Below are 26,657 nucleotides of genomic sequence, written 5' to 3' on the forward strand. Positions count from 1 at the left end.
TCATCTTATGCTCCAGATGGCAAGTTGCCTACAGAGTGGTCACTCCATATTTTCCCCTTTTAGCTTAATGGCCATCAGTCTTAAATCTGGCTGATCAGCTGCCTATAGAGTAAACACAAAGCTTTAGATTAATGCTTCTGTGCAAAGTGATAACTGCACAAAATGTGACTACAGCTCTCTTAAAGGGTTGTGTGGGGCTATGGATGAGTTTTTAGTAAATTTAAATAACATAATTTGGGAAAAATAATCAATTGGCCCAAAAATAGCAGAGCTAAGCGACCATCGGTTGCCTTCGATTCTAAACAACCAGTACCAGATAAAGGCCATATCTCTACACCAGAGGTGCAGTGGACATTTATTATGTCCCAGAGGACAGATCAAGAGTGGCTTCGAGGGACAGTCCCAGCTCCTAAGATACCTTGACTGCAGACTGCCATCGGTCCAGCTGCACACACAGCTCCACCGTGATGGGCTCCAAAGGTCCCCATGCACCAGCCTCATCCACCTCCTTCACCGACTTGGCTTTTCCTGACAGACAACAGAAGAAACAGGTGTATGATAATAGACTGTCAGCATGTAGGCAAAGATGTAAAGGACTTAAACCCCTGCCATAGTATCCGTGTACATAAACTGCATATAAATCTGAACCTTTGGCAGTATCAGTCTTCTTCCCTGAAGCTTCTGCCTTTGAGTCTTCTTCCCTCTTCTTGTCCTCTTTCACCATCTTTCTGACATCCTGCATTTCAGTGAAGAATTTTTTAAAAACATTGCAGTGTCAGCATCATGTCAAGTTTAGAATTGAGAAGGAGGGCTGTAAAGTTGGAATACTGCTAAAGATTCAAAAGCAAGTTTAGGTTGTGATTTACATCTCAGAATCTCTCTCCATGCAAAACTAAAACTAGCACAAAGCACAGTTTTTTTTCTTGTCTTATTAATGTCACTGGTAGAACTGACAGAAAGTTGACAGCATCAAGCCATAACAAAAGTTAATCACATTTTTCATTTTTTCTGTTTACATTTTTGATTAAAAATTGTACCTTACTCATAGTATTACTAACCTGTTTATCTCAAATACAACACTGGAAACACAGCTTGTAAGATACATTGCTTTCCACTGAACCTGCCTTGTCCATAGTGTTGTCAGCCTCTGTTGTGTCTAGTCCCTGAGGTCCAAAGTCACAGCACAGCGCCACTGTGTGTCCACTGTGAAGCAGACTGTGGAGGGGCACATGCACTGTCCCCAGCAGTGTCCGGATGGGGGGGTCCTGCACTAGCTCTGGGGGGGCCCTCTTCTTGTCTTTGCCCTTGTCTTTGGTGGAAGCACCTTTATTTGGAGGCTGAAAGAGACCGAGAATGTGAAGCTGGCTCTGATTATTTGGATATTGTCACACAGTCAAAGAGTAGAATTATGTAACAGGAACATTTTTAGGTCCTTATTTATAGGCTAGATTATCATTTATTAATATATTCTATATTATTGTTAGTGTTTTTTTTTTTTTTAAGACAACTACAGCCATGTCTGCTCGCAGTAAACTGGCTAAGAAGGCAATTTGAGTTCTGAGATGTGAAGGCTGGAGAAGATGTCTGAGCTTCACCGTTCAGGTTGAGCTGGAGGAGTCGAAGGAAACAATGTTTGAACTCCAGATAAGTTTCTGATGAGGAGATCATAACATGATAAAATCTTCAAAAATGTCAGTTTTACATTACATAGGACAGTGACTCCAAATCCTTCAAACCTCTGCTGCATGAACTAGAGACTTGCTTGTCTTATGATCACCCATTGTCCCCACAAACACATCACACGATGGTAACTAAAGCATTTATTTAATACAATTATTACATCAGTTTTTGGTGGTGTTTTTGCTCCCATACTCATTTCCTTTTGGCTTTGATGACATGATCCTCCTACCAGACACAGCTCTAGGGACGCACTGAAATCTCAAGGGCCTTCTCAGGTTGTGAACCACTGACATAGGACATGTAAAATAATAGTAAAATAAAATACTCAATGCACATAAAGGTGCACTACCTCTCCCTGAACTGCCGCCTTAAGGTGGTGGAGGGGTTTGAGCACCTGAATGATCCTGGGAGCCATGTTGTCGGGGGTTTCATGCCCCTGGTAGGGTTACTCATGGCAAACAGGTCCTGGGTGAGGGGTCAGACTAAGAGCGGTTCAGAAGCCCGCCATGATGAGCAATAGAGCAAGGTGAGTTACGTCACCCGGACTGGCGTTACCGGGACCCCACCCTGGAGCCATCTCCCTGATTCCGGAGGAGGTTGGGGACATGGACTCTAAGTAGGCCATGTTCTCCACCTCTATTGTTGTTGCGGCTTCTCGTAGCTGTGGTCGTAAGGTCTGCAGTGCTTGTCACGGCGGCAACCCCCTAACCCGGTGGTGGACACCGGAAATAAGGGATGCTGTTAGGCTGAAGAACGAGTCCTATCGAGCCTTGTTGGCCCGTGGGACTCCTGAGGCAACTCCTTGGTGGCATGGCTCCGGGAGTGGACGAGATCCGTGCCGAGTACCTCAAGTCTCTGGATGTTGTGGGGCTGTCTTGGCTGACATGTCTCTGCAACATCACGTGGCAGTTGGGGACGGTGCCACTGCACTGGCAGATCAGGGTGGTGGTTCTCTGTATAAGAAGGGGGACCGGAGGGTGTGTTCCAATTAAGAGAGAGATATGCCTTTATTAGTCCCACAGTGGGGAAATTCCAGTATTGCACCGCACAGTTGAAGAACGGAAGGAAAATGGTACATGCAATAAAACAAGATAATAGATAAATAGCTTTAAATAATAAAAAAATAGACTTAAACTAAAAATAGACTCTAATGTAACATCTCCGTAAAGTGACTTGAGTATTGCACATAGGTATGGATGAATGACACATGTTCAGTGTTAACAGTGTTCATTGTATAGTCTGACAGCAGCAGGAAGGAAAGACCTGCCAAACCTCTCCTTCAAAAAGTGAGGGTGAATCAGTCTGTCACTGAAGCTGCTCTCCAGGGCAGAAAGGGTCCAGCAGGGGGTGAGACTCATGGCCCAGCATAGAAAAGACCTTAGCCAGGACCCTCCTGTCCCCCACCTCCTGCACTGAGTCCAGAGGACAGCCCAGGACGGAGCTGGACTTCTTGATGACCTTGTCCAGCTTCTTCCTCTCCCTCTCTGTGATGCTGCTGTTCCAGCAGACCACACCGTACAGGATGGCTGATGCCACCATAGAGTCATAGAAGGTCTTCAAAAGTGGCCCTCTCACTTCAAAAGACCTGAGTCTCCTCAGGAGATAGAGCCTGCTCTGGCCCTTCCTGTACAGTGCATCTGTGTTGTAAGTCCAGTCCAGTTTGTTGTTCAGATGATTACAGGGGAATCGCATTCCTCAGCCTTCCCAGTAAGGTATATTCCAGGGTACTGGAGAGGAGAATTCGACCAATAGTCGAAGCTCGGATTCAGGAGGAGGAGTGTGGTTTTCGTCTATACTCCTGGTGGGTCCTCAAGGGTTCATGAGAGTTTGCCCAACCAGTCCACATGTGTTTTGTGGATCTGGAGAAGGCATTCTACTGTGTCCCTTGTGGTGTCCTTTGGGGGTGCTCCGAGAGTATGGGGTCCAGGGCCCTTTGCTAAAGGCTGTCCGGCCCCTGTATGACCGGAGCGGGAGCTGTGTTCGCATTGCCGGCAATAAGTCAGATCTGTTCCTGGTGCGTGTTGGACTCTGCCATGGCTGCCCTTTATCACCAGTTCTGTTCATTATATTTATGGACAGAATTTATAGGTGCAGCCAGGGGCCGGAGGGGGTCTGGTTTGGGAACATCATCGCTGTTTACAGATGATGTTGTCCTGATGGCTTCATCGAGCCAGGAGCTGCAGCAGGCACTGGGGCGGTTTGCAGCCGAGTGTGTAGTGTGTGGGATGAGAATCAGCTCCTCCAAATCCGAGGCCATGGTTCTCGACCAGAAAAAGGTGGCTTGCCCTCTCCGTGTGGGTGGTCAGTCTCTGCCTCAAGTGGAGGAGTTCAAGTATCTCGGGGTCTTGTTTACGAGTAAGGGAAGGATGGAGCGTGAGATTGATAGGCAGATTGGTGCAGCGTCTGCAGTGATGTGGTCGCTGTATCAGTCCATTGTGGTAAAGAAGGAGCTGAGCCGGAAGGCAAAGCTCTTGATTTACCAGTCAATCTACGTTCCTACCCTCACCTATGGTCATCATCTCTGGGTAATGACTGAAAGGACAAGATCGCGGATACAAGCGGCCGAAATGGGTTTCCTCTGTAAAGTGGCTGGGTGCACCTTTAGGGTGAGGAGCTTGGTCACATGGGAGGAGTTCCGAGTAGAGCCGCTGCTCCTACACGTCGAGAGTGTTGTAGCTTTATGCTGTATCCAGTCTTAGACGTGGGTTATATATAATTAACAGATGACTGAGACGAGGCAGCCGCTCAGGTCGAAGGTTTAACTTTAATGAACAGTCCAACTTCTACTGACAACTGTTACACAACAGCACCACCTGTTGGCTGGTGGCGGATATAGCACTGAGCACAATATACCACAGAGAGGAACCAGTTGAGGTGGCTTAGGCATCTGTTCGAGATGCCTCCTGGCATCCCCTAGGGAAGTCTTCCGGGCATGTCCCACCGGGAGGAGGCCCCGGGGAAGACCCAGGACACGCTGGAGGGACTATGTCTCTCAGCTGGCCTGGGAACTCCTGGGATCCCACTGGAGGAGCTGGAGGACATGTCCGGGGTGAGGGAAGTCTGGGAGTCCCTGCTTAGACTGCTGCCCCCGTGACTCGGCCCCAGATAAGCAGAAGAAAATTGATGGATGGATAAAGGTGCACTATATTTAACCTTTCTGGTGGAGGACTTTCTACTTGCTTGCCTTTGTCAGATATGTAAAACTACACTGTGGAACATTTCAGGCAAAATAATAGCTCAATGGAGACAATAAGGTGTCAAACCTCAACCAGTTAAGTTACAGAATACAGACTTAAACTAATACACACTGGCAGAATTTGTCACTGTATTGGCTGCCTTCTGGTTGGAGGGCAATGACTTACCTAATGCACCACTGTCACCCCAACTACTAGTACTGACTCAGTACTAGTACTTCACTCACCTCTTTCCCCTTTGCTCCTTTGGACTCTTTGAAGGCTGGTTTAGGAGCTGTGTCCTCAGCGACTGCAGGCCAGGACAGGGTCTGCAGACAGGCACACATTAGGACAGGAGGGCAATTTTCATTTACCGTTTTATCATTGAGCTCAGTGGTGATCAGATGAGACCTTGTCCTCCACAACATGCACACACATGCCCCGCCTCACAAAGCTCTTGAGGGCCCTCAGGTCAGACACACTGTGGTGGTGGGTCTCACTGAAATCCATGCAGTCGGACCAGGGCAGACTGCACGAGCTGTGGGTGGAGCCTGTGTAAACAGCAAAAAGATTCTGTTCTAAAAAATATTCAGAACACACAATATCAAAAGATCTGACAAGAATTGGTGAGGGCAAAAAAAACAACACAACAAAACAACGTATTTCATCAAAATTAGGAAAAACATTGTATTATTTGTTGAAAATTGACAAATATAGTTTTTGATCTTAATATTATGAGCATGGACAATATACACTTTTAATAATTGCTAATTTCATACAACATTTTTTTTCAAATTTCCTCCTCTGAACTGTGCTCCAAACCACATTCTTTTACTGATAATAGGATGGCTGTAGATGTTTCCATTGAAAAGGCCCATCCTTCTTAGTGCAGAATCCTGCAGCCATCCTTCTGATCACTGGTGATATTGATTCTTTGGTAGCCTGGGATCCAGAATACACACTTCTCCAGTAATTTATGAAGATGTGAGTCTAGTCACTGGTGAATCTCCCAGAGCTCAGATGTGATTGCCAGGTGCCAGCTAATCAGGGACACATATGGCCTGTCTGTATCAAAACAAACATGGCTGCTTACAAGGAAAAAAGAAAGAAAAAAATACATCATACGGGACGGAAACACATCACAAACTTCTGCAGAATCAATGGGCAATGCACTAAATTCTGTTCATCCGAGGAGAGGGAAATGTCATTTTATTCAAATGATGATGGCAGCCAAAGAGCTCCTTCCTTTCACATGCATCACTGAAATAAACAAATCTGATTGGACAGCTGTGCTTGGTTCGAGCTTGAGACACGATGGCAGCTCTCTGTACAAAATACAGAGAGCTGCCAGGCAAGCCCAACCCACATGCTTTAGACCTCTCCAAGACCCAAACTGATGATTGATTTTCCATCCATCCATCCATTTCCTTCCGCTTATCCGGGGCCGGGTCGCGGGGGCAGCAGTCTAAGCAGGGACTCCCAAACTTCCCTCACCCCAGACACGTCCTCCAGCTCCTCCGGTGGGATCCCAAGGCGCTCCCAGGCCAGCCGGGGCGTCCTCCCGGTGGGACATGCCCAGAACACCTCCCTAGGGAGGAGTCCAGGAGACATCCTAAGCAGATGCCCGAGCCACCTCAGCTGGCTCCTCTCAACGTGTAGGAGCAGCGGCTCGACTCCGAGCTCCTCCCGTGTGACCGAGCTCCTCATCCTATCCCTAAGGGTGCGCCCAGCCACCCTGTGGAGGAAGCCCATTTCAACCACTTGTATCTGCAATCTTGTCCTTTTGGTCATTACCCAGAGCTCATGACCATAGGTGAGGGTAGGAACGTAGATTGACCGGTAAATCGAGAGCTTCGCCTTTGGGCTCAGCTCCTTCTTTACCACAATGGACCGATACAGCGACCACATCACTGCAGACGCTGCACCGATCCGCCTGTCAATCTCCCGCTCCATCCTTCCCTCACTCGTGAACAAGACCCCGAGATACTCGAACTCCTCCACTTGGGGCAGAGACTCACCACCCACCCGGAGAGGGCAAACCACCTTTTTCCAGTCGAGAACCATGGCCTCGGATTTAGAGGAGCTGATTCTCATCCCAGCCACTTAACACTCGGCTGCAAACCGCCCCAGTGCCTGCTGCAGGTCCTGGCTCGATGAAGCCATCAGGACAACATCATCCACAAACAGCAGAGATGAAATCCTGTGGTTCCCGAACCAGACCCCCTCCGGCCCCTGGCTGCGCCTAGAAATTCTGTCCATAAATATAATGAACAGAACCGGTGACAACCGGTGAACATAACCGGTGACACTCCTCCCCGAACCGCCACCTTAACGTGGTGGAGGGGTTTGAGCACCCGAATGATCCTGGGAGCTATGTTGTCGGGGGTTTCATGCCCCTGGTAGGGTCACCCATGGCAAACAGGTCCTGGGAGACGGGTCTGACTAAGAGCAGTTCAGAAGCCCCCCATGAAGAGAAAAAGAACAACGCCAGTTACGTCGCCCGGACTGGCGTTACCGGGGCCCCACCCTGGAGCCAGGCCTGGGGTGGGTGCTCGGCAGCGAGCGCCTGGTGGCCGGGCCTTTCCCCACGGGGCCCGGTCGGGCCCAGCCCGAAGGAACGGCGTGGGGCCATCCTCCCGTGGACCCACCACCTGCGGGAGGAGCCATGCGGGGCAGGTGCAGAGAGATCCGGGCGGCAGTCGAAGGCGGGGACCTCGATGACCGGATCTCCGGACATGGAGACTAGCTCTGGGGATGTGGAATGTCACCTCGCTGGGGGGGAAGGAGCCTGAGCTTGTGCGGGAGGTTGAGCGTTACCGGCTAGATATAGTCGACCTCACCTCCACGCACAGCTTGGGCTCTGGAACCCACCTTCTTGAGAGGGGTTGGACTCTCCATTTCTCTGGCGTTGCCCGCGAGGAGCGGCGGCGAGCTGGTGTGGGCTTGCTCATTGCCCCACAGCTCAGCCGCTGCGTGTTGGGGTTCACTCCGGTGAACGAGAGGGTCGCGTCCCTGTGCCTTCGGGTCGGGGACAGGTCTCTCACTGTTGTGTCGGCCTACGGGCCAAACAGCAGTGCAGAGTACCCGGCCTTCTTGGAGTCCCTGGGAGGGGTACTAGACAGTGCACCAACCGGGGACTCCATTGTTCTCCTGGGGGACTTCAACGCCCATGTGGGTAACGACAGTGACAGGGGAGGAATGGCCTCCCCAATCTGAACCCGAGCGGTGTTTTGTTATTGGACTTCTGTGCTAGTCACAGCTTGTCCATAACAAACACCATGTTCGAGCACAAGGGTGTCCATCGGTGCACGTGGCACCAGGACACTCTAGGTCGGAGGTCGATGATCGACTTTGTTGTCGTGTCATCTGACCTCCGACCGCGTGTCTTGGACACTTGGGTGAAGAGAGGGGCTGAGCTGTCAACTGATCACCACCTGGTGGTGAGTTGGATCCGCTGGCGGAGGAGGAAGCCGGACAGACCTGGCAGGCCCAAGCGCATTGTGAGGGTCTGCTGGGAACGTCTGGCGGAGCCCTCTGTCAGGGGGGTCTTCAACTCCCACCTCCGGGAGAGCTTCTCCCTGATCCCAGGGGAAATTGGAGACATGGACTCCGAGTGGGCCATGTTCTCCACCTCTATTGTCGATGCGGCTGCTCGTAGCTGTGGTCGTAAGGTCTGTGGTGCTTGTCGCGGCGGCAATCCCCGAACCCGGTGGTGGACACCGGAAGTAAGGGATGCCGTCAAGCTGAAGAAGGAGTCCTATTGAGCCTTGTTGGCTCGTGGGACTCCTGAGGCAGCCGATGAGTACCGGCGGGCCAAGCATGCTGCGGCTCGGGCAGTCACAGAGGCAAAAACTCAGGGTTGGGAGGAGTTCGGGGAGGCCATGGAGGAGGACTATCGGACGGCCTCAAGGAGATTCTGGCAAACCGTCCGACGCCTCAGGAGGGGGAAGCAGTGCTTCACCAACACTGTTTACAGTGCGGGTGGAGAGCTGCTGACCTCGACTGGGGATGTTGTCGGGCGGTGGAAGGAATACTTTGAGGATCTCCTCAATCCCACTGTCACGTCTTCCGAGGAGGAAGCAGAAACTGGGAACCCAGAGGCGGACTCGTCCATCACCCTGGCTGAAGTCACTGAGGTGGTTGGCAAGCTCCTCGGTGGCAAGGCTCCGGGGGTGGACGAGATCCGTCCTGAGTACCTCAAGTCTCTGGATGTTGTGGGGCTGTCTTGGCTGACACGTCTCTGCAACATCGCGTGGCGGTCGGGGACACTACCTGTGGAATGGCAGACCGGGGTGGTGGTCCCTCTGTATAAGAAGGGGTACCGGAGGGTATGTTCCAATTACAGGGGAATCACACTCCTCAGCCTTCCCGGTAAGGTCTATTCCAGGGTACTGGAGAGGAGAATCCGACCGATAGTCGAACCTCGGATTCAGGAGGAGCAGTGTGGTTTTCGTCCTGGTCGTGGAACACTGGACCAGCTCTATACTCTCCATTGGGTCCTCGAGGGCTCATGGGAGTATGCTCAACCAGTCCACATGTGTTTTGTGGATCTGGAGAAGGCATTCGACCGTGTCCCTCGTGGTGTCCTTTGGGGGGTGCTCTGGGAGTATGGGGTCCGGGGCTCTTTGCTAAGGGCTGTCCGGTCCCTGTATGACCAGAGCAGGAGCTGTGTTCGCATTGCCGGCAGTAAGTCAGACCTGTTCCCGGTGCATGTTGGACTCCGCCAGGGCTGCCCTTTGTCACCGATTCTGTTCATTATATTTATGGACAGAATTTCTAGGCACAGCCAGGGGCCGGAGGGGGCCTGGTTTGGGAACCACAGGATTTCATCTCTGCTGTTTGCAGATGATGTTGTCCTGATGGCTTCTTCGAGCCAGGACCTGCAGCAGGCACTGGGGCGGTTTGCAGCCGAGTGTGAAGCGGCTGGGATGAGAATCAGCTCCTCCAAATCCGAGGCCATGGTTCTCGACCGGAAAAAGGTGGTTAGCTCTCTCCGGGTGGGTGGTGAGTCTCTGCCCCAAGTGGAGGAGTTCAAGTATCTCGGGGTCTTGTTCACGAGTGAGGGAAGGATGGAGCGGGAGATTGACAGGCGGATCGGTGCAGCGTCTGCAGTGATGCGGTCGCTGTATCGGTCCGTTGTGGTAAAGAAGGTTTACCGGTCAATCTACGTTCCTACCCTCACCTATGGTCATGAGCTCTGGGTAATGACCGAAAGGACAAGATCGCGGATACAAGCGGCTGAAATGGGCTTCCTCCGCAGAGTGGCCGGGCGCACCCTTAGGGATAGGGTGAGGAGCTCGGTCACACGGGAGGAGCTTGGAGTAGAGCCGCTGCTCCTACACGTTGAGAGGAACCAGCTGAGGTGGCTCGGGCATCTGCTTAGGATGCCTCCTGGACGCCTCCCTAGGGAGGTGTTCTGGGCATGTCCCACCGGGAGGAGGCCCCGGGGAAGACCTAGGACACGCTGGAGGGACTATGTCTCTTGGCTGGCCTGGGAACGCCTTGGGGTCCCACCGGAGGAGCTGGAGGATGTGTCCGGGGTGAGGGAAGTCTGGGAGTCCCTGCTTAGACTGCTGCCCCCGCGACCCGGCCCCGGATAAGCGGAAGAAAATGGATGGATGGAGAACCGGAGACAAAGGGTAGCCCTGTCGGAGTCCAACATGCCCCGTGAACAGGTCTGACTTACTGCCGGCAATGCGAACACAGCTCCTGCTCCGGTCATACAGGGACCGGACAGCCCTTAGCAAAGAGCCCCGGACCCCATACTCCCGGAGCACCCCCCAAAGGACAGGACACGGTCGAATGCCTTCTCCAAATCCACAAAACACATGTGGACTGGTTGGGCAAACTCCCATGAACCCTCAAGGACCCGATGGAGAGTGTAAAGCTGGTCCAGTGTTCCACGACCGGGACGAAAACCACACTGCTCCTCCTGAATCCGAGGTTCGACTATCGGTCGGATTCTCCTCTCCAGTACCCTGGAGTAGACCTTACCGGGAAGGCTGAGGAGTGTGATTCCCCTGTAATTGGAACACACCCTCCGGTCCCCCTTCTTATACAGAGGGACCACCACCCCGGTCTGCCACTCCAGTGGTACTGTCCCCGACCGCCACGCCATGTTGCAGAGACGTGTCAGCCAAGACAGTCCCACAACATCCAGAGACTTGAGGTACTCGGGACGGATCTCGTCCACCCCCGGAGCCTTGCCACCGAGGAGCTTGCTAACCACCTCGGTGACTTCAGCCAGGGTGATGGACGAGTCCGCCTCCGGCTCCCCAGTCTCTGCTTCCTCCTCGGAAGACATGACGGGGGGATTGAGGAGATCCTCAAAGTATTCCTTCCACCGCCCAACAACATGCTCAGTCGAGGTCAGCAGCTCTCCACCCGCACTGTAAACAGTGTTGGTGAAGCACTGCTTCCCCCTCCTGAGGCGTCTGATGGTTTGCCAGAATTTCTTTGAGGCCGTCCGATAGTCCTTCTCCATGGCCTCCCCGAACTCCTCCCAACCCCGAGTTTTTGCCTCTGTGACCGCACGAGCCGTGGCACGCTTGGCCCGCCGGTACTCATCGGCTGCCTCAGGAGTCCCACGAGCCAACAAGGCTCAATAGGACTCCTTCTTCAGCTTGACGGGGCATCCCTTACTTCCGGTGTCCACCACCGGGTTCGGGGATTGCCGCCGCGACAAGCACCACAGACCTTACGACCACAGCTACGAGCGGCCGCATTGACAATAGAGGTGGAGAACATGGCCCACTCGGAGTCCATGTCTCCAACCTCCCCCGGGATCAGGGAGAAGTTCTCCCGGAGGTGTGAGTTGAAGACCCCTCTGACAGATTACTTGTTTCAAAATCAATCATCCAGTGACACCTGGATGATTGATTTTGAAACAAGTAATCCATTTGATCAAGGCTGTAAATAAAATTGCAGTCATATTGCCAACTCAAACATTCTTTACTATATTTATAGAAATGGGCAAACTGAACACATATCGTCTCTGCACTGTTTTACACCTAGGTAAATGTGTGTCCCCAGAAAAGCCTACACTGAAGTTACCGTGAGCTGGAGAGCAGACTTCACATACTCCTGAAGCTTCTCTGTGTGACTCTGGCTCCTCATGATTCTTCTCTGAGTTCTCCTCTGTCACGTCTCCCTCACGTTCACACTTACCCTTTATGTTCTGTGAGAAACAACAATAGATATTTTCAGTAGTCAGGCTGAGCACTAGAACCACAGCACTAACGAGCAAAGTCAATGACACGTTAAGAAGTGAAAAATGAATAAGGCGAAACCACACTATACAAAATCAATATGGGTATTTTTATGACTACTGTGCCACGGTCCCACTTGTGTTTTAATTCAAAACATTTCTAAATGTAGATCATTTAGCAAGATTTATAATGTATGGAAAAAGTGCAAAGTAGAGTTTTTGCTGGTAAAATTAATAGCACATGCGTACAGTTTGAATTTGTTTGTTTGTTTTTATAAACAACATTAAACATAAAAATGTGTGTGTTTACATGTTGTGTTTTATCCAATCAGGAAGCCCACTTTGGGTTGCCAGATTCTATGACTAGAAAACCACTTTGTAATAAACTCTCTGATGATGTTGTGTCCTCACTCTGTATGTGATGACCACTCCAAATCAGTTTTTACACATGTTTACCTTTCTTATAAATCATAGGTCAATAATATTTAATACAGATGGGAGCAGCTAAAATTTATATTGTACAGATTTTTGGTGTCATATAGTGAGTTCTTGGGTCCAGTCTGTCATGAGCCCAGCCTACTCTGTGTTTGGTGCTATTTTTCCCGTCTCAGACCCTGCTCCACTCGAAATAGTAAACTACAATGTTATATTCTGACTTTAAGATGACATCACAGCATTCTATAGGCCAATAATATTTGATGGATGGGGGCAGATAAAATGATAATATCATAATCAACAGGGAAAAATGACTCTTATGAGTGCATAACATCACTACATTTTACAATCTGAAAACCACAAATAGAATTCTTTTAAAATCAGTTACACATATGAACATACATCTCTTCATTCTTAGTATCTATGTAGAGCAGGGGTGTCCAAACTTTTCTCATTAAGGGCCACACATAGAAACACAGACAAAGCTGAGGGCTGTTTGAGGGCCATAGACTGGTCACCAGTACAGTGAATACTTCAAATCTGTGTTATTATTACAAGTTAGACTGAACCACCAGAACTTTATTCATGCTTACATCCTCAATGGGACAAATTAAATATTTGATATGGGCTTCAGAAATATACAGTAAAAAGTACTGTTTAAGGTAATATAGGCCAATTCACCTAGAAGCTTGAGGGTCAAGAAAAATTGGTCTGAGGGCCACAGTTTGGGCATGCCTGATGTAGAGCTTACTTGCTGGTCAAGGGCAGAGTCAGGCAGGAATAGGTATGAGATGTGGTAGGAAAAGGAAAGCAGAGGATAGTGTGAGCTCTGAGGAGGGTCAGGAAGTCCCCTCAGCCGACCCACATGCACTGTGACATGTGCACTCTCCTGCTCTGCACCTGCACACACACGCACAACCACATTTAGTCAAGTACATTTACTACATTTATTCTTCTCTGAGTAGTTTCAAACCCCATACTTTTACTTCTATTTGAGTAATATATTGTACTCTTACTTGAATAAAAGTTGTGGTTACTCTTCACACTATGAGTAAATCTACAAATGACAAAAGCTTTATGTTGATAATATGAAATGATTTGAACATTTGTGTTTCTTGCAGTGCTCTTTCACAGTTTTTCTCATTTTAGTGTCTATCCTGTGAAAAAAATAATAAATTGTGCATAATTTCATGTTTTGTCTTTCACATAATAATTTCAAATTATAAATAAAATGTTACATCAAAACAATTACAAATAGTCTAATATGTTTTTCTCTTAACTGAGTAATTTCCTGGACTATAGTTTGTACTTGTACGTGACTAACATTATTTTGAAGCAACCCTTCCTAAAGTAAAGTTGTAAACCTAACTCGTCAAAACCACTCAAATCTGGATGAATCAAGGGGTCTCATTTACAAAGCTCGTCATGTCAAAGGTGCCTTAGAGGAGACCAGAGAGGAGCTGTGAGGAGAGAGTTTGAGGAACTCATGTTGGGTGTAAGTTTTAAACTGTTCATTTTGACTTCTTTTTCCTACAAAAATCCAACTGAATCCAACTGAACTGTGAACATTTAGTCACAAGTGTGTGAGAAACAATTTATTTGAGTATCATAATTTTATTTTAGTGTTGTGATCATTAGAGAGGAATAAATATGTGTGCACATCTACGAAAACACACCGATGTTTTTCAAATAGATTTTGACGCACATATAAACATGGCCCCATGTAATTTTAAACAGGCATATATATATATATATCTCACAATGGTCACAGAAATAACTTTAATCTGACAAAAGATTCCTGTAACTGTCAATGAGACAGTTTGTCGTAACGGTGCGGGTCAGGACCAAAGTATGCGGACTCAGAGCAGGTTGACAGTGTTTATTTACAAGTCTTGTGAATCAAAGTCTTAAACAGTTCAAATAACACACACGAGGACCCAGGAAGCAGGAGGCAGGCAGGACGGACGGAGAGCGGGTCGGGAACGGGAAGCCGGGGCTGGAGTGAAGACGGGAGCGGGGACGAGACCAGGACAGACAGGGCCGGCGTAGTCCAAGGAGCGGGACCCAGGGTAAGAGGCAGGCGGGACGCCAGAGACCAAGACAGGCAGTGCAGAGTGAGATGACTGTACCGGAGCGTAGAGGCAGGAGCAGGAGCGGGCGAAGGCAGGAGTCTGGAAAGGTGGCAAAAATCCAAAATGAGAACAAACAGGCGGGTAACAGGAATGCAAAAAACAGAGCTGGAACATTCACGTTTTACACGCGGACGGTCTGGCTCCGAGTGTAGTCTGCCGAGTCTTCTTATGCGCCACCACAGGTGAGGGTGATTGCGCTAATGCGCTCCAGGTGTGAGCAGAAGGAGTCAGAGACTCCGCCCAGCTCCAGACAGACAGGTGAGGGAGGGGGAGAGAGAGTACAGGCGGGCAGCAACAAACAGACATCATGACACAGTTACAGGAATTCTTTGATTGCAGTGATTGCCTCAAAGAATTCCTGTAACTGTCGATGAGACAGTTCTCATGAGAAAACGGCTCCAGTTGTCTCAGGTTTGAAGGGTGCCTTTTCCAGACAGCATGTTTCAGCATCTTCTAAAGATGCTCAATAAGATTTAGGTCAGGCCTCATCGAAGGCCACTTTAGAACAGTCAAATGTTTTCCTCTTAGCCATTCTTAGGTGTTTTTACCTGTGTGTTTTGGGTTATTGTCCTGTTGCAAGACCCATGACCTGCGACTGAGACCAAGCTTTCTGACACTGGCCAGCACATTTCTCTCTAGAATCCCCAAGTCTTAAGATAGTCTTGATATTTCATTGTACCCTGCACAGATTCAAGACAACCTGTGCCAGATGCAGCAAAGCAGCCCCAGAACATAACAGACACAACATCCATGTTTCACAGTAGGGACAGTGTTCGTTTCTTGATATGCTTCATTTTTTCTGTCTGTGAACATAGAGCTGGTGTGCCTTGGCAAAAAGTTCAATTTTTGTCTCATCTGTACATAGGACATTCTCCCAGAAGCTTTGTGGCTTGTCAACATGTAATTTGGCAAATTCCAATCTGACTTTTTTATGATTTATTTTCAACAATGGTGTCCTCCTTGGTCGTCTCCCATTAAAACCACTTTGGCTCAAACAACGATGGATGGTACAATCTGACACTGATGTTTCTTGAGCTTGAAGTTCACATTCAATCTCTTTAGACGTTTTTCTGGGCTCTTTTGTTACCATTCGTATTATCCGTCTCTTTGATTTGTCATCAATTTTCCTCCTGCAGCCACATCAAGGGAGGTTGGCTACAGTTCCACGTATCTTACATTTCTGAATAATATGTGCAATTGTAGTCATAGGAACATCAAGCTGCTTGGAGATGGTCTTATAGCCTTTACCTTTGACATGCTTGTCTATAATTTTCTTTCTAATCTCCTGAGACAACTCTTTCCTTTACTTCCTCTAGTCCATATTGAGTGTGGTACACACCATGTCACCAAACAGCACAGTGACTACCTGTAGCCCTATATAGGCAAGGGCAAGGCAAGTTACACAAGGTAATTCAAAGTGCTTTACAGAATAAGAAAGACATTAAAATCACACAAATCAAAACATAAATAATTACAAATAATCATCATAAAATTACCATTAAAACAGAAGAGTGCAGAATAAAAACCTTTCAGTCATATGCACAACTAAACAGAACTGTTTTGAGCCTGGATTTAACCATTGTCAAAGTAGAGGCCTGACCCACATCTTCAAGACTGTTGTATTAGCTGCATAAAACCGATTCCCTATGTTTAGTCCTGACTCTGGGCACCAAAAGGAGGCCGGTCCCTGAAGTCCTCAGAGTGTGAGATGGTTCATATGGCACTAACATGTCAGAGATGTACTTTGGACCTAGGCCATGGAGAGACTTGTACACGAGCAGAGCTGCTTTAAAGTCTATTCTTTGAGCGACAGGAAGCCAGTGTAAAGACCTGAGCACAGGACTTATGTGCTCGTACTTCCTGGTTCTAGTCACGACCCGAGCAGCAGCGTTCTTGATGTACTGCAGCTGTCTTAATGCTCATTTGGAGAGGCCAGTGAGCAGGCGGTTACAGTAGTCTAACCTACTGGAGACAAATGCACAGATAAGTCTTTCTAAATCTGGCTTTGACAGTATACCTTTGATTTTTGCAAAGTTTTTAGATGGTAAAAAGCTGCAGATGTTATTGATTTGATGTGGCTGATGTGGCTATTAAAGTTCAAGTCTGAGTCCATTATTACCCCTAGATTTCTAGCATGATTTGAAGGTTTTAGAGAGAGAGACTGCTAATACTTTCTCTATGTTTCTGTGGGCCAAAGATGATGACTTCAGTCTTGTCTGAGTTTAGTTGGAGAAAGTTATTTTGCATCCACACACTGATTTGTTGGATGCAGTGGCAGAGTGAATCCATTGGTCCATATTCACCTGCTGCCAGTGAGTGTCATCTGCATAGTTATGGTAGGACACATTATTGCTACGTATTAACTGGCCTAACAGCAGTATGTAGAGATTGAACAACAGAGGTCCTAGGATTGATCCCTGAAGCACCCAACAGGTCAGGGCTATTTTATTTGAGACACATTTTCCAATTTCAACAAAATACTCCCTGTTTTCTAGCTAGGACTTGCCTGCATCAGTGTTCAGGCGGATGTCATTTGTCACCTTGATAAGAGCAGTCTCAGTGCTGTGGTGAGGTCTAAAACCTGACAGGAAAATGTCGAAGGAGTTGTTAATTTGGAGGAAGTTAATAAGCTGTTGGTAAACAACTTTTTAGAGGTCGGTAATTGTTCAATATTGTGGCATCAAGGCTGCTCTTATTGAGGAGTTTTCAAAGCTCTTGGAAATGTTCCAGATTGAAGTGACATATTAACTATGCAAGCGAGTGGTGATCTCTTGGACAGTTTTGTCAGTTGCAGGTGCAAAGTGAGTCAGCAAGTGTGTAGGTGGTTGCGGGATTGTTATTTGCGTCGTAGAATTGATGGCATTTTTAATGCCCTGAACCTTGTCATTAAAGAATACTGCAAACTCATTGCACTTAGATGTGGAAATTAGTTCTAACGGCAGTGGAGCTGGGGGGTTTGTTAATCTGGAATCAGGAAACGAGAGTTGTTACTGCAACTTCCAATAATGTCAGAAAAATACCTTTGCCTTGTTCTACATAAGCTGTGGTTGTACATGTGCATCTTTTCTCTGTAAATCTCATAATGAACCTGGAGGTGTCCAGGATTGTGGACACCTGTGATGCTAATTAGTGAACACACCTTGGATTAACATGTCCTTTTGGTCACATTATTTTCAGTCTTTTCTAGGGGTATCATAATTTTTGTCCAGGCCTGTTTCATGACTTTATTTTTTTTAAGTAAGCAATGTCTGACTTTCATTGGTTAGATTTCATAGAATTTTTATTTATTATTTCTTTGGTCAGATTCAAGCTATTTCTATGACCATTGTGAGTTTTTCTTTCATTAACCAAAGGGTACCAACAATTTTATCCACGTGTGTGTATATACTATATATATATATATATATAGTAGTGAACTTTGACCTGTGAGAAGAGCCAGCCCCCTGAATGCCTCCTTCTCCTCTGCTCTGACCCGCTCTGAGTCTAGGTAGGACAGTTGTGGCAGGAAGTCCAGAGTGAGCCCAGGGTACAAGAAGCCTAGGGAGCACGGGTTTCCCTCCAGCAGCAGGCTCCTTAGGCAGGGTAGAGAGGACAGCGCCCCCAACAGGATTCTCTGGTTCTCAAAGTCACAGAAGGACAGGTCGAGACAGAGCAGCGTCGGCCTGGGACACAGCACAGTGCTTCAGTTTAAAGAGGATGGTAATATGGTACTAAAGTGCACTGCAGAACTTTTATGATGCCACTTGCAGGTCTTGGAGATGTTATTGTATTGCATGGGTGACATTGGCTCAGTGGTTACAGCGGGCGGTCCTTCAACCCAAAGGTCAGACAAAGTTCGGTTAAAGTTCTGTTGTCATGTACTTAGGCAAGGCACATCTTGCCTAGTATAAAAGTGGTGTGTGCATGAATAATTGGTGGTGGGGCCCGTGGCACAGATTGGCAGTCTTGCTTCCGTCAATCTGCCCCAGGGCAGCTGTGGCTACAAGAGTGGCTTACCATCACTGAGTGAATGAATAATGACTCCAGTGGAGTGCTTTGAGAGGTTTTATTGAGCCTGTAAAGCACATTTAAGTGTAAGGCCTGAGACTGGGACAATGTCCCGGCGAGGGACTCATTAAAAATGTAGTAAACACGCCTTGACATGGCAGTGAGTGGTATCAAAAATTAGAACTCAATGAGCTCTAATTGTCAACGATGACCCAGAGAAAAAATAAAAAAGATGACTCAATAGCGCCACCTCAAACTTTGATTTTCATGGGGCCAATGGTAGCCCGACACGGAAAAAAGTCAACGTAAAAAATTGGAAACTCACATCAAAAAATAGAACATGTCAGGACATGACAAAAATAATAATATGGCCTTGCCTTAAAATGTACAGGAAGTCAGCGATATTGGATCAAACCTGGGAATGACAAAAGCGCACACCCTCACATTTAGGACATTTCCTCGCACAGTTTTCACCACAAACATTTCAAATTTAGCCAAAACCCACTAAACCCATGTGTGATTAAAGATTATCAATTACATTTTGAATATGACTTTGGGTGTGGTCATGGAGAATTTTCAAGAAAAATCACAATTTTTGTAGTAATTTAAAAAAATATTTCTCTTTCACTGATTTTTTTGTTGGGAAAAAGCTAATACAGTGTTTACGCAGATTTGTGAGCTGTATGCAATGATACGCAAATCATGGCTCTAACTATCAAAATGACTCACTAGCGCCCTTCATTTTCAAAAACTCGTAGAAGACAATTGATTTGTCGTGGACTTGTGAAAAAATTCACAGGGGCCTTATTTGTGATAGGGCACAATGTGAGAAAGTCACATGACTGTAGCTGTTATGGTTTGGAAAAAAAATAATGGGTGGAAAATGCATTTGCTTTATTATTATTATTTTGGTGGCCGAATTGAAGCCACTTTTGACCCCCTGAACGTTACCGAAAAGGCAATTTTATTGCATTGCATTGTGGGCGGAACCCAATTTTTTCAAAATTTTAACTCTCACATTTGAATTTTTTACACCATGGATGTTCATTCACGAAACTTGCAAATTGGTCAAAATGATCTAGACCCATGTGGGATTATAGGCTACTCTTTTGGATTTAGCTAAATCATAAAATGTGGATGTGGTCAACATGCAAAGAAAGTAGAAGTATTTACTTGCACCTAACTCAAACATGCAGTGTCCTGTAAAGCGGCATTAATATACATTTTGGTCACACTGTTGATCTGAACCTAATGATATACAATTTACATAGCTGAGATAATTGCTCCACAGTGCCCCCTTGAAATTTTGAATGGGATCCAAAAAAATGTACTTTGTCAAAAACATTTGAAATTTGGCATGGACATCCATATTCCCATACTGAACAAAAAAGCTGGTGAGAACATACCTCAATTTAAAAGTGTGTTACCATGGCAACGTCTGACATTTCTCTTTGAAATACATGGGTTTCTTGTTAACAGGGATGAAAAAAATTACTTTGTCATAGGCCATTGAAATTTGGTACACACACCCCACATCATACTGAACAAAAAAGCCAAAGAAGACATACCTCTATTTCCAACTGTGCAGGCGTGAAAATGTCATAAATGCTCTCTTTGGAATGAATGTAGTAGTATTACATGGACACTGATTTTGGGGGGAGGAGCGATGTAAGTAGTATCTGGAATGTTCCACAGTATGGCATATCACTATAATTTATTTAATTAAAGATGTTTTATTGCCAAAAAATACATTAAAAAATTCTTATTGTGAGCGGGGTCGCCGCTGACGTGTGACTTGTGGTGCAATTGATAGTCTCCATTAAAGTTTAAACCATACTAGGAACCATTCTTAGCAAAGCAATAACATTTGATGGTGAAAAGCAGGTGACAGATCCTCTACCAGAAAAGTGACACAGTCATCCCACACAGATGAACAGGAAACAGTGCTACTGCTCATGAGTCATCAGGATTAGCGTTACACCACTTCCTTATGGAAATTAACTGACCACATTTTCAACATGCCACACCTCAAAACCTGTTTACACACTTTTCTAATAATTTTAACCGTGATAAGTATGAATGTGCTGTGTGAGTGATGGAAACAAGGCTACCAATCTGTGCCTTTGGCCCTTCCGACCACCACCTGTCTGCCACAGGGAAGCTGTATAATAGACAATAGTAGCTTACCACGACTGAGTGTGACGTGAATGAATAATCACTATAGTTTAGCCAGTTAGAGAAAATTTGTCTTATTGCCTTAATTAACCCTACGCTCCACACGCTTAGGGGAAGGCTGACACTCCAAGTGTCAACTTTTATCATATTCTCAGAAAGGCACTTAAAGTAGGAACTATGTGCCTAAATGAGTGCAGTGCAGTTAACTTCTCAGTTAACTTCTCTCAAACCAAACCTTATGATGAGCTAAAAAATGTAGCATTGTTTAGAGACAAAAACATTCCACATTTTCAAACAAACCCATGTTTCTTACTGACCAGTGCGCTCCGGTCAGACTGCACACATCCAGAGCAGAGCCCAGCGGGTTGTAAGCCAGGCCCAGGTAGAGTAGCCGAGGAGGGGGCTGAGTGGTCAGCAAGGACAGGGACCTCAGCTGGTTGTTCTGCAGCTCCAGGACCTACAGGACACACAGAGTGTAGAACAGGGTACCTGCAGCCAGTCTGAGTGCACAAGTCACTCATAAGTCACTCAGCTGCCATTGTGTAAAACTACTTAAAGTTTGTAGGTGTGTGTTTTATCTGTCAAGTGATGCTGAAAATCAATTTCCCTATGGGCATGAATAAGCAATCTATCACCCATCTATGTATCAAATGGCTTTGTTATTATTATTAGTAGTAGTAAAATCATAGGCGCTAATGACACAGGTCTGATGAGTGTCATGATGAGTGTCATGATACGTGAGTTGAGCACCGTGAGCGACACCGGCAGCAGAAAAGCAGGGACCTCCTGGAGATGGTTAGCACTCAAGACCAGCTCCTCCAGGTTGGACAGCCTCAACAGCCCGCTGTCCAGCACAGTCACCTAGTTCAGAGGGTTACATTTAACAAAATGCATTGATTTTAGTCATTTTAATAACACAGTTTGATGAGTTTGTTGTTTAGTAGTAATTTTGTATTTATACTTGGATGGGAAACCACTGGCAATACTAGGTGTGAAAACTGTCCTTACCGTCACTGTCCACCATTGTTTTTAAAGGTGCATTGTGCACTGTAACTTTTCTGATGTTGCCTGAAATATTTCACAGTGTAGCATAAACTTGCTCTCTCTTTATGGAGATAAACACATTACAGGTTGAATCTATGGAAGAGCGGGCCCACTCACAATAACATTGCATGATTTTCCTCTGTATTTCTGACCAAGAAAAACACCTATATTTGGATAAATGCAAGACTATGGAATGGTCCAGGAAAAACAATAACATCCTCAAGAAGACAACAAGTGAAGGACACTCCACCAGAAAAGTTGCATAGTGTTTTAAAATTTACCCCCATAATTCATTTTCATGAAAATACTGTAACTACTGAAACATCTTTAAAACCATTACCACTGGGGACATAAAAGCATTTTGTAGAGTGTAAACTTCCACATCTGGAGAAATCAATTGTCCAGCGTGCTCTATATGGTTCCAGTGCAGAGTTCAGAGTATAGAATGTACTCACACCCTGGTCCATAAGTCTGAGAGCAGTGAAGTGTCTGTACACAGAGCTCCTGGTAAGCGCTTTGTGGCTGAGCACGGCCCTCCTCCTCAGGGCTGCAGCCTGTGGGCTCCAGGTGGGCTCCTGGTGCCAGGGGGAGGAGGGACAGTCCAGGACGTCCTGGAGGATCTGAGGGTCCTCATCAGCACTCTGCTTCTGCAAGAACATACAGGTGAAACCAGAAGTTTGCATACACTACTGAAATCAGACTAAATGTTTTCTGTTTTAGATCAATTAGGATTACCAAGAGGATTTCTATTTGCTAAATGCCAGAATAATGAGAAAAAGATTTTTAAAGACAAATTTTCATTACTTTTTACAAAGTCAGATGTTTACATACATTCCATTAGCACCACTGCCTTTAAACTGTATGACTTGGATCAAACATTTTGGATATTCTTCCACAAACTTCTCACAATAGCTGGCAGGAAGTTTGGCCCATTCCTCCTGACAGAACTGGTGTAACTGAGCTAAGTTTGTAGGCTGCCTTGGTCAAACATGCCTTTTCAGGTCTGCCCATACATTTTCAGTAAAAGAGAGATCAGGGGTTTGTGATGGCCACTCCAAAACATTGACTTTGTTATCCTTAAGCCACAGTGTAATGTTCATTATGGCCAAACAGTTCAAAATTTTGTTTTGTCAGACCACAGGATGTGTCTCAAAAATTAAGATCTTTGTCCCTGCGCGCATTTGCAAACTAATAATCTGGCTTTTTTATGTTTGCTTTGGAGTAATGGCTTCTTTCTGGCAGAGTGGCCTTTCAGCCCATGTCGGTAGAGCACTTGTTTCATTGTGGATAATAACACATTTACCAGCTTCAACCAGCATCTTCACAAGGTCTTTTGCTTTTGTTCTTGGGTTGATATGCACATTTCGGACCAAAGCACTTTCATCTCTGGGACACAGAACCGTCTCCTTCCTGAGCGATATGATGGCTGGACATTCACATGGTGTTTATACTTATACACCAAGGACTTATACTATAAATTGTTTGAACAGATGAACGTGGCACCTTCAGGCATCTAGATATTGCACCCAAGTATGAACCAGACTTGTCCAATTCTCTTCCTTGTATCTTGGCTGATTTCTTTTGACTTTCCCATGATGTTATACAAAGAAGCAGTGTGTTTTAGATGTGCCTTCAAACACATCCACAGGTGTGACTAATGTTAGGCGTGTTCTATCAAAATGACGACTGGATTCGATCAGTTCAAATCTCAAAAGTTTATTCCCCTGACAGTTACAATCTAATACAGTACCCGGGGTCAAAATGATCTATCCCTCGTTTGTGCAGCAGGCGGTCTGTCTGCCTTTCCCTGGCCCCAAAGACAAAAATGTAACATGCAACATGAATATGCAAATATTGTTGAGAAGGTAGATGCCTTGAATCCCTCCTTCCGGCCTCATTCACCTCTCTGAGCCGCACCGGTCTGTTTTTCCGGCCTTGAGTCTACTCCGGCAGCCTTATCTCTGTCAGGGAGTCTGTGGAAAGCACCCACTGTCTCCCACAATTCACATATCACAATGTTGCCTTTAAAGTAGGACTGTTATAATGAGTAAATAGTTTCAGTGTTAGAATATAGTGCTTATTAGGCATACCTCAAAAGGATACAACTTTAATGAATAGTTTCAGTGTTAGTATATCAAACCCATGCTCAAACTTTAGTATAAAATAGTGCTTGTTAAACAACCTTCAAAAGGATACAACATTCAAAGAATATATGCATTCAGTATAAAAATGGTGGTTACATGACAATATTCAAAGGATATATTAATTATTATGTTTTGATATGATATATGAATTATATAATGCATCTAAAAAGCTTTATTACTTGACATCCCCTTCACTAATTAACTCAAATCTTTTCAATAAATTCCCAAAAGAAGCTCCCGAAGACATGACTATCATCTGGGTTTTCCCAGATTGTTCAAAGGCTGTTTGACACGTTAGTCTGAGAGGCCATTTGGATCAACTTACGTGCGCACGTATTCTGTCTGCTTGAAGAGCGTTGTCATCGAAAAAAGTTCGGCTTTCCATCAGCTGATGGACTCTCACGTGGCTCATGGTGCGTTTCATACACCACGCATCATTCACCCCAAACAGGCAAACAGCTTCCACTATAGGCGGTGGTCTTTTCTTTCACCTGTGGCTAAATGTGACCTGTGACTGTACGCGCTGGTGGCGGAGGAGAACAAGCTTTTTGGCACACAGACAGAGCCATGCTCACCTGTGCAGACAGAGGCTGGAGCAGTTGCTGATATTAAGGTGATCCAAATTGCCTCTTCAGATGAACGTGTCAAACAGCAGCTCTGTAGCTCCCATTCATAGAAATATGCGTGATCCAAGGTTGATCCAATTTCTAGCACTTTTACTGCGTAGGTTGGCCTGCGGTTGGCCGCGTTCACACAGTACACGTCTCGCTCCAGAGTGCGCGTGGAGCCACTCTGAGATCTTCTTGGACCGGCTGTTTACTGCGGTCCGGAATATGACTGTTGGGTTCACACCTGCTAAAGCTTGCGGAGCGAATACACTTTTACGTCGACATCACATAGTGGCTGTGTGAAAACGACCTTACTCACAGTGGAAAAAGTAACCACACATGTTACTCAAGTAAGAGTACTGTTACACTGTACAATATGTTATACAAGCAGGCCTACAACAGAGTAAATGTAACGTTATCTAAGTATTAGCCAACTATGTGAACATGCTAGTTAGTGCTCAATGAACTTACAATGCTGTGTGAGTGAGGGACTTACCCAGGGCCCGGGGCCACAAGGGAACTCCCACAGACCCAGAGAGTTTATGAGCTTCTCCAGCACCGCACTGACATACACCATGGTCCACTGCAGCCTGGTGCTCACTCTGCTACAGGCTACAGACTACAAGCTGCAGGCTACGCTATGTTTACATCGACTCTGTTGTTGCTAGGCAACCATGGCAGACAGCTCTGGGCAGCTCTGGTCTGGCAAATACAGACAAGCATGGCCAATGGACCAAACTCTGGCAGATTCTCTACAGTCCATCAAGTATCAGGTATCTGGTTCGATGCACTCAAATGTACTGTGTTCTAGACTGGCCATCTGGAACTCTGGGAGTTTTCCGGTGGACTGAAGCACTTTCTGGGCTGGTCACTGTCAGACCTGTACGCAACACCACACACAGTCCTGATGTAACGCGTATTCAGCTGTCCCTGGTTGTATACGCTCTATCATGAGTTCACCGTGCACATGTGGCCCCACGCAGAAGTGGTCCTGGTCCAGTTCTTTATCACCCGGCCCAAAACCTGCAAGGCGATGTTGCTGTGGGAGCGCCAGCCCCTGTCCCGAGCGGCAGTGTGCTCAGACCTGCTGCTGCAATGAGCCTGTTCACTGAAATCACGCAGGACGTTTTTGTGAACACCAGGAATGTTTCCAATCCCATAAATGCATTCTGTTTTCTTAAGTTTTCACAACAGTTTTTTTTTTTAATTTAACATCGATACCTCACATAAAACCTGAGTTCCGACGTCCTGACAAAAGTGTGTGAAGCCTATATAGTTTAGGGTCACTTCAGACCACTGCTGTCCACTGATGTTCTCAGGCTGTGACTGCGCTATAAGCATCCAGAACCTGTTAAACTTCGGCTATTATTATTATTTTATGATTTAATTTCTACCAATAATAATAATAATAATAATAATAATAATAATAATAATAATAATAATAATAATAATAATAATAAAAACAAGATTTGATTACAGTTAATGACACTGGCTTATTAAAAATTGTGTAACAAATACAGGTCAATAATAAAAACAGGCCAGCCATAATATTATTAAATCAGTTTTGGATCAAATCTCCCCAGTTATGACTAAATTAAACACAACTATTACATTAGTAAGACTAGACATAAAATAATAATAATAATAATAATAATAATAATAATAATAATAATAATAATAATAATAATAATAATAATAATAATAATAATAATACAAAATTCTGTAATCAGGTCCAGACCAAGAAGTCCAGGGCCAATTTCTTCTCCCAGTCCAGTCCTGTTGTTGTTGTTGTGTTGTATCAATTTCAAGATATGCCCTCAGGTGTAGGCCAATCATTTTATGAAATAAGACCATTCAGAATGTCTCATGAATTTGAATTTTTAATTACGACCTTACAATGCAGTTTTGAATCGACTAGAATAAATAACCCATTTAGATCAGAGTAGTGATTAGGCAGATGCTTGAAATGGATGGGTTCTTCTCCACAGTTGTCTATTAAATGTTAAGAACAGCACTAGGGAGAAAACCCCACGAGCCTGTTAGGAACAGTTCGATGAAATACCAACCTAATT

At 45.9% G+C, this 26,657-nt stretch overlaps 1 protein-coding gene across 1 annotated transcript; it reads right to left on the minus strand.

Annotated features, from left to right (window-relative positions):
- Positions 1-39: 39 nt before the first annotated feature.
- Positions 40-25,162, minus strand: LOC117376045 (leucine-rich repeat-containing protein 43-like). Its single transcript, XM_033972449.1, has 13 exons — positions 25,082-25,162; positions 22,289-22,480; positions 21,540-21,650; positions 21,107-21,246; positions 18,051-18,289; positions 13,332-13,395; positions 11,238-11,247; positions 5,265-5,426; positions 5,102-5,182; positions 1,125-1,337; positions 649-736; positions 419-528; positions 40-102 (listed from the first exon to the last, which is right to left on the minus strand). The coding sequence occupies exons 1-13, from the start codon at positions 25,160-25,162 to the stop codon at positions 40-42; spliced, it is 1,554 nt and encodes a 517-aa protein (XP_033828340.1).
- Between the last annotated feature and the right edge of the window lie 1,495 nt (positions 25,163-26,657).

This window comes from Periophthalmus magnuspinnatus, chromosome 9 (genome assembly GCF_009829125.3).
Source record: "Periophthalmus magnuspinnatus isolate fPerMag1 chromosome 9, fPerMag1.2.pri, whole genome shotgun sequence".
Lineage (NCBI taxonomy): Eukaryota > Metazoa > Chordata > Actinopteri > Gobiiformes > Gobiidae > Periophthalmus > Periophthalmus magnuspinnatus.